This window comes from Erinaceus europaeus, chromosome 20, assembly GCF_950295315.1.
Source record: "Erinaceus europaeus chromosome 20, mEriEur2.1, whole genome shotgun sequence".
Classification (NCBI taxonomy): domain Eukaryota; kingdom Metazoa; phylum Chordata; class Mammalia; order Eulipotyphla; family Erinaceidae; genus Erinaceus; species Erinaceus europaeus.
Window position 1 is genome coordinate 8,267,088 of NC_080181.1, and position 12,861 is coordinate 8,279,948.

General features: G+C 40.9%; 1 protein-coding gene across 1 annotated transcript in view; it reads right to left on the minus strand.

Annotated features, from left to right (window-relative positions):
- Positions 1-2,022: 2,022 nt before the first annotated feature.
- The window catches only part of GUCY1A2 (guanylate cyclase 1 soluble subunit alpha 2), a 204,435-nt gene continuing 193,596 nt past the window's right edge, over positions 2,023-12,861 (minus strand). Inside the window, exon 8 of the mRNA XM_007520679.3 lies at positions 2,023-12,672. Within this exon, the coding sequence (XP_007520741.2) occupies positions 12,465-12,672 (208 nt within the window). The 3' untranslated portion in view covers positions 2,023-12,464. The remainder of the gene's footprint in view (positions 12,673-12,861) is intronic.

Consider the following 12,861-nt stretch of genomic DNA (forward strand, 5'->3'; position numbering starts at 1 on the left):
CCATCAAGTCAAGAAACCATCGCTGGAACAGGCTAGTCAGGCAGCAATAAGAACTTAAGGAGAGAAATGTGGCTTGGATGCTGGCACATGGACTGAGTAGACGCAAATGGATCAGAAACCTCCAGGTTGTAGGAGGAGGATCTTGTTTGCAGGAATAGAATACACCTACTTGGGAAGGAATTTGAGATCAAACATGCATGGTAGAAATGGGACGTGGGAGCCGTGAGATGGCATATGGTGTGTGCCTGTCACACTGAGCAGTGAGGGCAGTGAGCTTTTCTTTCCTGCTCCCCATCTCCCTGCTGTGTGTACTGCTGGCTCTGTGCAGTGTCACTTCAAGCACTGTGGGTGGGGAGGTCGTTCTCAGCACTGACCTACCTTCTAAGTAGCGGAGGAAGACAGGTCCTGAGCACCAGCTGGAAGCTCCTTGGAATCACTAGGTAGAGCTTGTGTGAAAGAGGTGGTCAGCAAGTGATGGTGACTTGATTCCACACGGATCCACTATCCCGACACCTCTGAGGTTTGTGCTGCGTCTGGTCTGACTGTTGGGCCAGGTACTGACAGGTATCCAGTTTGATTTCTTTGTGCTCAACATTTCTCTCTCTCTGTCTCTCTCTTTGCTGCCAGGGTTATTGCTGGGCTCAGTGACTGCAACGTGAATCCACCGCTCCTGGAGGCCATTTCCCCCTTTTGTTGCCCTAGTTGTGGTTATTATTGTAGTTGGTGTTGTTGTCGTTGTTGGATAGGAAAGAGAGAGATGGAGAGAGGAGGGGAAGACAGAGTGGGGGAGAGAAAGACAGACACCTGCAGACCTGCTTCACCGCCTGCGAAGTGACTCCCTTGCAGGTGGGGAGCTGGGGCTTCGAACAGGGATCCTTACGCTGGTCCTTGTGCCCTGCGCCACATGCGTTCAAGCCACTGCGCTACCGCCCGACCCCCTGTGCTCGCCATTTCTTTCTGTATTTGTTTCTTAGATAGAACAGAGAAATGGGGAGACAGAGGAAGAGAAAGAGAGACACCTGCTTCACCACTCATGAAGTGGACCCTCTGCAGGTGGGGAGCAGAGGCTCAAACTCAGGTCCTTGTGCTTGGGAATATGTGTGCTTAACAGGGGCGCATCACTGCCTGGTGAAATCAGTCCTATTTTCAGTTGACACTTAGCGGACAGTAAGATGTTCTCTTCACTCTGCTTAGCTTTTCAGTGAAGCAGCTGACCATCCATATATTGGGGGAATCAAGGCTTTTCTGACCAACATATAGCTAACTAGTCCTAGCTTATAGTGGCTTGACTTTTCTCTTTTACTTTATAATGGTGCAAAAGCCACAGACACCAAGTAAAAACTGCAGTCTCGCACCTCGATCTCTTCCTGGAATATTGAGAGGCTGGGCCACGGCAGGCTGGCTAGTGCCAGGCAGCTCTGTGATTGTAATAACAGCGCTCTGCAGCCAGCATTTTCTGAATACTATGTTTTTGTATCTGTCATCTTTTTTCCACTTTGACTGGAATACCATTCATGACATACTTCCCACTTTATTATGAATAAATAAGTTCTTTTCTCAGCTGAATTTGTCCAATTTCAGGCCTACATTAGCTTTCTCAGCACACTGGAAGGTGGGCTAGACTAAGCTGTGACGCTCAGAAGATTATGCCTCCACCTAGGATCGCTGTGATTTGGCGGGTTTATCAGGATGATCTGTGTAGTTAGAGGACATAAAAGCCACAGTCGTTTCCACTTGTGAAGTTTAATTTTGTAGGAGAATTAAAGCAAAATTTCATATGAGAAGCACTGAGAATCAGCCATGCCTGTTAACATTGCTCTAAGTAGCATCATCCTCAGTGAGGGACATTCCAGTGAAAGGACTGCACTCTCTCATTTCTTTGTCCTCTAGATCACCCATAATATGAAGAATATTCAACAAAAACTTTAGAATCATCCTTTTTGGTATTGTTTACTGTGTATTTATTTATAGCTACTTTATAAGTGACAGATTAAAGGTAAATAAACGCACGACTTAATCAGGTTGGTTTAACAATGATTTCATTATGACTCACCACCTGTCATTTCTTTTATAAAACCCAGCATTTTCATCACTCAATTTCCATATGCAAATCTACCTTGTTCTACAGTCTGTAAATCAAAGACATTTTTGTTTAGTAAAACATGCTATTTACATTGTTCATCATTTAGAATAATTACAAAGAAGCATAATCTACTAAGTGAAAAGTAGTGTCACATGGATAGCAAAGAAGCAGTGGGTGTTCATAATACTGAAGTGCCCAGATACACTGACATCCACCCCTGAAACCCTGTGAAGGGAGGCGTATTTCATAAATCAAGCAAAAGAGTTTCTTCTAACCTGTACTACTAGAGAAGGGAAGGTATTTAAAATATAGTATTAAACACCAAGTGAAACTTTTTTAAAGTAATGGTACAGGTTGGACAGGTGCAGTCATCTTTTAAAAAACAAAATACCTTGACAATTTAAAATATATGCAATTTAACCATGCCCTATAGATATATTGGTATATATTCTTGGCATTACCTGATGATATTGTAATTTGTTTTTAACTGTTAGATATTTTTGTTTAAAGAAATGATTCACAAAGTATAATTTGATAATAAAATAGCTGATATACAGTATTACTTACATTGCAAGCCAAGGTAAAACTTCAGGCCTAAGAAGTGACAGAAAATAAATTGACCCAAACACTAAGATAACTCAGGTACCTGATTAAAAAATACCTGGCCCATGCAGAGGAAGTAAATGAAGGCCTAGTGCATTGTATTTATGTTATTAAGCTGGGAGCTGACCTACTATTATGTAGTTCCAGAATGTCTGATGGGAATGAACTGACTATTTAGTGTATGCACTGAAGTAAGTAGGCATTTGTTTTAAGCTTTTCATTCTAAAGTACTGCTTAGGGTGTGACACCCTTTGGCTAATCACAGCTGAAGAATCAAGAGTTTGAGAAGGTGGATTCTGAAATGAAGAGTGATGTGCATTCTGGAATGTACATTTTAAAATCTTAATGAGACTGTTTGTCATGTGCTTAACTTTTTCCATAGGGGGTTGAGGGGTGTCAGGTAGTAGCACAGCGGGTTAAACGCACATGGCGCAAGGACCATCGTAAGGCTCCCAGTTCAAGCCCCTGGCCTCTCAAGCCATGAAGCAGGTCTGCAGGTGTCTATCTTTCTCTCCCTCTTTGTCTTCCCCTCCTCTCTCCATTTCTCTGCCCTAGCGAACAATAACGACAGCAATGACAACAACAATGATAAAACAATAAGGGCAACAAAAGGGAAAAGCAGCCTCCAAGAGCAATGAATTTGTAGTGCAGGCACCAAGCCCCAGCAATAACCCTGGGGGGGGGGGGGGGGAGAAGGACTTTCCATGGCAAAAACTCTTAGGAAAATACTTGTTTTACACAAAAAGCTATCCATCCAACTCTAAGAAAACTCAGAAGTATCTCTCTCCACGGACCATTTCTAATTGGTACCTAACCCAGTTTCTCTAATAGTCCTAACCCTCCCTGTATGCTGACATAAACACATTTCCATATAGCGTAATGTTTGCTTATGTTCAGTTCTTGAAGCATGGGCAATGATTAGGAGCTTCTAAATTTTGCCCGCTGAGGCCTTAGTTATCAATTCTGCAGGAGTTTAAAAAAATAGTAAAAATAGGGTCATGGGTCTTTGTTATTCAAACTATATAATATTCTTCTGTTTTTCTCAACCACATTTCTTCTATTTTGACTTTCATTATTAAAAACATTTCCCTCGGGAATTTTATAAAAATGCTAAAGGTATTGAAGGTCATATCTCTTTATCTGAATGAGTTTTAAGATTATCAAATATACACCAAACAAGTTTGAAACCCTTGAGAAACCACAGGAAGAGCTGCCTGTCTGGAATGAGTAAAAGTCAATTCACACAAATTCTTCCCCTTTGAACTTATTAATTTTATGAACTGTTTATATCTTTTCCCTGTAAGAACTATCTAACCTGCAAGAGTGGGAGACCCTGACATGTGTTAATACATAAGTTAAAATGAAAGAACCAAAATTCAAAGTTTTTTTCTTTAAAGGAAAAACTAAAGTGTTACTTATATGCTATTTTGTATTTGTAAGCACACAAACACACACAAACATAACTTGTTTAATAGTTTGAATAGGCTATTAATATACTGGTACACAGTAGAGTTAAAATCTGTTCAGGAGAATTATTTCTCACACCAAATGTACATATCCTACTCATGTTATTGTAGTTGAAGGGGAACCTGAAATACCTTTTCCCCTCTTTTTTGTCTTCTTAATGATTACCCTTTTAAATAAGATGTTTGACCTCTTTTTGACTCTGAATCTACTACCCTGCTAAGAGTAATAAGAATCTCCCTGAAAAAATGACTTTTAAAATTAGTATTTGTAAATGGTTGACCCCTTGACATACCATACACCATGCTGTTCTGTATCTTGTTCTGTATTTAAGGACAGAGTAAGCTGCTAAATCTTGTGAATGCATAAAAATTGTGGCTATAAACAGCTTTATTAAAATATGCTAAAATAAAGGCTACGAAATATGGAATTCAGTGTATATTGCTTTTTCAGAAGAGTAGACTTAGACAGTTGGCGGCAATGTTTCTCAAACTCTCAAAAAGGCCTCAGACACCATCCAAGTCACCCAGGGCACAAGGAGGCCAGGCCATGTCCCGGCTCTCTAGGCACTGAGCCAGGCAGCACTGGAGAGTAGCTTCTGGAAATAATCTCATACAAGTGGAAGAAACTTCTTCTAGGGAGCAAAAGTATGTTGTCTACATAAATAAGCCCTGATACTTAGAAAAAATGAAAGGTAGATGGGGCGAAAAAGAGGGGAAGGTAGGGAGGAAAAAGAGGATCTTCAGACAGTAAGAAACTCTAAGTGTCAATCTGTTGCACACAATACCTATAAAATGGCTAACTAACAATTATGTTATCTCCAGGAATAAATAATTAAGAAACCCAGCAGCATTTTTTTCCTAGTGCTAAAGAGCTTTTTGCATTTAGAAAATGTTTGACTTTTCTATGGAAGTATTGGCAGCTAATCTTTGTACTAAATTATACTTGATAATTGGATTAAAAACTGCTTGGGTTAGTTTGTACCTATAAATTTTTCTATTTCAAATGAATGCTTTTGAATCAACTAGTTGATATGAGAGAAACACCTTTGCATGATGAGATGGCTCACTTTTCAGTGTAGGTGACCAAGAATTCATATTTCCCTTAGAACACCAAGTGCTCTGACTCTCTCCCAGTACCACTTCTGGAGCACCCCAGATAGGCCCTCAGTCATTCAGAGCAGCCCCAAAATGAGGTGGGTCAGCATGGCCTCTCTTTTAATCTAGAGATGAGCCGTAATGTGCTAACAGATATAGTCCAGTTTGTGGTTTTACAGATTTAAAGATACGCAGTACCTATCTTCCACTCTGTGATGACCTTTCCCAGGTAGGGACCTGAGATAGCTCACTTGATACACTGCACACCTTGTCACGCACGACACCCCGGGTTTGAGCGGCAGTACATGGGAGTACCGAGTACTGGTGGTGGAGCAGTGGTGCAGAGCCTCTCTCTGCTCTGTATGCAGTAAAAGGATGAAAAAAGTTGGCACAAGAGCAGTAGCACTGTATATGGAAAGGCCACAAAAAGAAAAAAATCCAAGAAAGATGTGATTTTTATAACATAAGAACAAAATAAGCATAGGTCTACCCGCCGTCACGTTATTTACCAAGAAGTGTTTAGTTTCTCTTGTCATTTGCACAGGTAGACTTTTTGTGTTGATGTTAGCAGGGTTCCTGCGACACATGGCAGATGGTTTTTTGGCCTCCTCAGTCCTGATGTCTTTGTAGTGTAGTCTGGTTCCACCTGCCACCTTCAGAGACTTGGGCTAAAGCTCTGTCCATTTCTAATTCCAGCCTCTCAGGTTGGAAAGCCCACCACTAACTTTATTCAGATTCTTCTCTCATTAAGAATAGCCAAAAGTGGCTGAGAAAGGTATGGTCTGTATACACAATGGAATACTACTCAAGCTACCAAGAATGAGGAATACCCTTGGGGCTTTGGCAGTAGTGCAGCTGTAAGGATGGAGGTTTGGGCATGGGTCCCCCACCAGCAGGGGTTTATCTTTCTCTCCCTCTGTCTTCCTCTCCTCTCCTCTCTTTCCTCTTTTTTTTTTTTGTTTTGTTGTTGTTGTCTTGTTTTGTTTCTGCCTCCAGGGTTATTGCTGGGGGCCTGGTGCCTGAGCTAGGAATCCACTGCTCCTGGAGGCCATTTTTCCCCGTTTTGTTGCCCTTGTTGTTTATCGTTGTTGTTGCTGGATAGGATGGGGAGATAGAGAGGAGGAGAGAAAGACAGACACCTACAGAATTGCCTATAAAGTGATCCACCCTCACCCTCAACCCAGAGATTTTTACTTTGGTGCCCTATGCTAAATTCTGTCAACTATTAATCCCCCCTAAGCGGAAAAAAAAAAAAATCCAGCTATTCCAAGTATCTGGCTTTCATTGCACCGGGGGTGGGGGGGGTCTTTTGTGGAAAGCAACTATCATACAAGAGTACACCTCAGAAAGCTAAAAAATTAAACCTGTTTGCTCAGTTCTCATGGGCTCCTGTCCAGCACTCTTGAGTGTGTGAGGATATACATCTGATCCCGCCACAATCACAGCGCCACTGGCCTACTTACATTTAAAGGCATTTGATAGATGCTCTATCTCCAAATAGTGAGAAAGCCACACAGGAGGACTGAATAGAAATTGATTTCTCCACTTTAAATTTATGTATCACAAGAATCCAAAACAAAGCATTGCTTGACTTGGCACTTTTGCCTCTACTGTTTAATATGATTCAAGACCAGCTGAATTAACTGAGGGTAGGGTTAGTATAAATTAATGGATTCGCATTATTTTTATTAGTAGTAATCCAGAGGCAAGCATTCAATGGTGTACAACAAGATAATTATAAAGAAGCTTCTTAGTTAATTAAGAATCCTGTCAGGAAAATATTTACGCCTGTGGGAAGGAGGATGCTAACTCGAGTTTTGTCATGGCTCGCAAGCAGAGAGCTTACTACCAAACCCATCCGTCATTCCTGTTGTGTTCAGACTCATGATTAGAGCAGAGCTTACCCAGCTAGCTAGGCACTAACTAGTATGATTTAGACATTTAGGAAAAAATCCTAAATGTATATGCTATTACTGAATAGTAGCCTAATGATAGAAGTTATTATAACTTGAGCTTATAAGTAGATTTTAACTCTATTAATCATATATCATTATTAATGACCAAGGGGGAGATTCAATAATTCAATGAGTGATTATTATAATCTATGCCACATTTGATTCCAATTATATTTTAATAAGACAAAAATATCAACTTTTCATCTTGAAAACTGCTACCATTTTTGTCAGAACAGCTGAAAATGGGTGGGCTAGTTTCAATATGACTACATGATTTTCAACTACAACTATTCTAAAACCAAGATACTACTGTACTAACTAAAAATTCACCACCAACAATAACCCAGTGGTAATGAGTCTTTTATAAAATGTTAATTATTCATAGTCTTACACTACTCAAAGGCCCTAATCACACTAGCATTTGCATGAATCCCTCCCAAGACCCATCTCTAGTTTTTGCAAAATCTACTTTCCCATTCACCTCGTGCAGCCTTACCTACCACTTACTGTGACATACTATAAAGATTTGAATACACGCAATTCACTTTAGAGGAGTAGAAATAAGATTGTAGTATTTCAAAAATTATGGAACAGAAAATCAGATGGAAGTATATTAATCTATATGGCTGCAATTGAATGACTTGAGTCATGACGTGCTTAATCTGAGTCGTCATCATTTGTTGTTCATTTTGTTACAGCAGAATGATAAATTTCTTTCAAAAGTCCAATTAACTGTGTTATTGCTGATAGAAAACATGTGTTTCCCCAAAGGTTCTGTACAGCACAGAGTACAAGTTTCATATGACATTATCAACATGGCTTAATTATTGCTTGAAAAGTTATAAGATATTGCTAGAAAACCATGTTCAGATGAATGTACAATTCAATGTGAGAGTAAGTATTTGTTAGTGATTTTCCTTAACATAAAAGTCAAAGCACTCAGAAATAAGGAAGGCTGTCATTTCAACATTTGCTTCTTGATCCAAAAGTACCTGCTTTGTATCTTAGTGGTGAGAATTAGCAAGTACTTCTGGCAGTGACTAAGAAGATGGTCCCCATTATAATGCCTAGTAGCCCTATAGTGAGCAATAGTCATCCCTCATGCTTATTATCAGTGCTTTCTTCTGGGTCTAGTAAGTTTGACAACTCCTGCTCAAAGGAGCACAATGTAAAGGTAAATAAAAAGCTGAAACGGTGTACAAAGACCAGAGTAGCTATTTTTTTATTACTATATTTTCTTTGTTGCCCTTGTTTTTAAATTATTATTATTGTTGCTGTTGTTATTGATGTTGTCATTGTTGGATAGGACAGAGAGAAATGGAGAGAGTAGGGGGAGAGAAAGATAGACACCTGCAGACCTGCTTCACCACCCATGAAGCAACTTCCCTGCAGGTGGGGAGCCGGGGGCTCGAACCAGGATCCTTACGCCGGTCCTTGCACTTTGTGCCACGTGCGCTTAACTGCTGCGCTGCTGCCTGACTCCCAGTAGCTAACTTTTGAAAGTCACTACAAGTGAGATACTGTGTTGCTAGCTAAGCCAGTTTGTGTTTATTCCTAGTAGTTGAGAGTACCCGCATACTCTGCAGGGATCCCCAAATCTGGTTGTAGGTGAGAATTATCTGGACTGGTGTTCTAGGTGCAATTCTAGGTTCACCTTCTAAACTCCTAGGTAACTCTTCGTAATTTAACTGATAAGTTGAACCATTGAACAGACCCATTCATGTGTGCATAAAAACAAGATGGCAGTGACACTTGGCTAGAGCTGTGGTCTGGTCAAATGTATTAGAAATAAAAACTCAAGCTCTAGCTACTACACCCAAAATGTCAGCTCTCATACACATAAACATGTACTCAGAACATTCATTACCTTATAAAACTGTTTCATGACATGAGGTTGGATGTGATCTCCCTGTTGTCTAAGAATGTCTTGGTTTTTCCCTAAAGGGCAGAAAGATGGAACAGAAAGGTAGCGGGATAGTAATATCTGGGTTTCAATTTATGTAAATCAAGTGTGAGGAAGGAATTTTGCACACTATCTTCATGTGCTGCCAAGGTTTCTGTTAGTCTCGTATTTATCTATTAAGTGTTCTCCACTTACCACTGCAAGTGTCCTGATTGTGTCCACAGGTGGGTCAGTTGATCCATCTGCTGTGTGTTCATTTATGTGTATGTTAAATCGTCTGGTTGTCAAGAGCTATACATATGGAAACTTTATTCACATTGGGCATTAAACTTTGATAATTGAGTTCTTAGTCCTATCAGACAGCCTGTCTTTCAGACTGTAGTCAGTAAGACAGACAGACTTATCAGTCTCTGCAGTGGTATAGTTACTGTACATGAGGTGTGTTGTATGCAATACAAACACCCAGGCTATTCTGTAGGGCTTGGTTTTTGGACTGGAGTTTTTAGGTATTGGCGGCTGGAAGGCATGTCAGCACGTCAGAGTCAACTGTGATCAATTGCAGAGAAACAGTCCATGAAGGTACTGGGAGTTAGTTCTTGGAGTCACCTGTACATGGAAGCAGTGCCCCTGCACAAGTTTGGGTCAGATTCAGAAGCACAGAGGAGGCACATCAGGGGTCTGGGTGGGCCTCAGTGGGACTCTATGCAGATCAGAACAAAACCTACCTACAGTGCAGTTTTCTTGCTCCCTGAATATCTGCACACCTGTCTCCATCCAAGTCAGGTGCCCAAGGTTATCTAGTAATGAAGACTACGAAGCAAGCACATACAGTGCTAACTTTGTCAAATAACCAGCTTATTCCTCCTAGTGACTAATGGTCTCCAGCAAGATGGCACTGATGCCAGTGGAAAGCCTTGGTACTGGTAGTGAGTCACAAAGAAGCTTCTTCAAAAGGCCATTCACCCAGTCCTAATTTATTTTAAAGACATATTTGTGGGGGCAGCACATGTGAAGCTAGATCAGATTCTGGACCTCCTGTCTATAAGACCAACATTTCATCTACTCCTGGTCTTTATATCTAGTGAGATTAGATGTTTAAACTCCTTTTAACCATTAACCATTATTATTACTCCAATGAAATACCAAGTGCCACCATTGTTAAGAGTCACAGTTCCCACATGTGAGAACTATACTTGAAGGACAAATAAAAATATGTAATGCTTTTTCACAGCTTCTAAATTCTATCACCACAGATACAACCACCATTTATTACAGCACCTTACAAACACACATGGCAACACCATACTAGCTGACTAGGTTGGCAGAATGCTAACAGATAAAACACTGCCTCAGACTATAGCTTCAAACATATATTTAGATTATACTGTATAAAAAAGTAGCTTATCTTTTGTCTTTAATATATAATAAGATGTGAAGCATGTCCTTGGTAGTAACATTTTATAGCAGTGTAATTGGCTATTTCTTTTCTAAGCAGGCCCAGTAAGGGAGAATGTGATTCTCTGGCAAACTGAAGACAGTTCATGTGTCAGGTCCTGGAAGTGAAGGGGGTTTCAATGATGCTACAGTATGAGTGCTAACGTTTAGAGTAGCTCTTCAAAGTTTTTTTTTTTTAATTGAGAAATAGATCAGACAATTTCTGCAAGTCTCTTTCCATAATCTATGGTGATAAAATACATTTACCACCAAAATGTTTATTGATTTACTGTAATAAGCTATTAACTTAATGTCAGAGTAGAAATAAACGACTACAGTGTACTTACTTGGCTGTCTCCCCATGCTCAGAGGAGCTCTTAAGCATAGCTCAAGTGTTGCCTGTGGTTGGTTTGAAGGCTGAGGTGCTGACTGCCACCTTCAACCCCTGTGGTAGAAGTGGGCTCATCTCCTTTGTGAGAAGGCCCTCTGTTCTCAGCCTACCTCACTAGCCCTCCTCACCCCCTATGGCTAGACCCAGGGAAGAGGGACTGGGGCTCTCTTCTCCACAGTAAGGAAGGATGATGCCCAGTTGTCTTCATGCATCTGGGGTGAAGAGAGTGCAGAGAGAACTTACAGTGTGGAGTAATCTTCATATACACTGGGCGCTAGTCATATGATGCTCCTTAGCTGAGTGATGTCATTCCTAGCCTGCTGCACTGAGTAGACATAAGTTGGCAAAGCACAACCTTCCATCTCACTAGGCTCAGCTGAAGCCACAGATTTCTGTCTGTGACCAAATCAGAAGAGTCTGTGTATAATGTGCCCCTAGCACCAGGTGAGTCTGTAAAGGTATTTTGATGCCACAGAGATTAACAGGAAGGGGGGATTCATTTACCAGGCCATGCAACAGAAGCACATCTGTAACTATGGGAATTCACTGAATGGAAAAGCCATTAACAATCAGATTGTAGAAGAAAAGCCATGTGACAGGGGCTTTCCTTAGTTTGAATTATGCAAGAAGGATCATTATTAGCAAAACGTGCTTTACGTATCCCTTCCTCACTATGCCAGCATACAGGGATTTGCTCCAGGGCAGACAGCAACTACACAAGAAGGTGGAGAGTGCTGGATGTCACCTAATGGAAAGCTGGAAACTATGCACTGTAGTGGGCTGGGAAACCAGCTGCATTTCTAGGTGCTGACTTCCAAAGGGCCCATAGTTGCAACTGGTCTTTCTTAGTTATAGACAAATCTGCTATTCAGAAATCATTCCCTCTGGACTGCAGGCTACATTCATTAAATCTACCACATGCATTTCTCAAGCAAAACATACAGTGCTTTCTCAGCATCTGAAATCCTTGGTTATCTGCATTCTCAGTCAAAGCACGAATCTAAGTGAAACTATATCGTATTAACAGCCAACTATAGAGGCAGGATGTTATGCGAAATGTAATTATCTAGAAGAAGACAATGTATAAAAATAGGTAATATCACTAAAATATTTGCTAAGTTACATTTCTTGATGGGGATTTTCCTGCACAGCCATGATATATGTATGAAATGTCTGTTCAAAGAAACAAAATTAGAAAAGAGTCCTTACACACCAACTCTCTAAATGTAGGAATTTGATACAAATATATAGGGGAAGAAGCCTGTGTGAGTTAGTGACAAACTCTCAAGACATGGAGTCTCTGTGTTGGCCATTGTGGAATGGGTCCCTGTTGTAATTAAAGGTGTGTGTGTGTGTGTGTGTGTCCGTCCAGCAACACTCATCTGGATCAAGCATCCTGTCCCCAGTAGTCATCACCCACCTCTTGCTTGGATTATTGCCTGACAGAACACAGCAGTCACATCCAATCTCTCCACTCTCCTGACCCAAGTTCTGGCTTGTGCTTTTGGGGGGAGTCTCGTATCTGCAGCGGGTCTCAGAGGCTTGTCTCCCGGAGGAACATGGTGCCAATGTTGTAGGAAACCTTTCTTATTCTCGATGAAGAGAGTGAAGGCTTTGGTTGCTTTGGACCAGTCCTCAGCTCCAGGAAATAGCAGATCCCAGGGATTTCCTTTGGAAAGTTGTCTGGAAGCTCTTCACGGGACCGAGGAATGAATGTGAAACTGTCTTCCCGTTTTAATAATCTACATAGAAAATACAGTGTAAGTCAAATAGTCTGGAAGGAAATTGCTCACAAAGAGATGGCCTCCTGACAAGCTAACTAGCTCTTCTTTATTTAAAACCAAAGAGACACATGCTTTTTATTCTTTTCCAAGTGCCCCAGTTGGTCAGAACGAAATTCTGCCCTGGTTGTTCCCTGGAGTTTGGTCCGT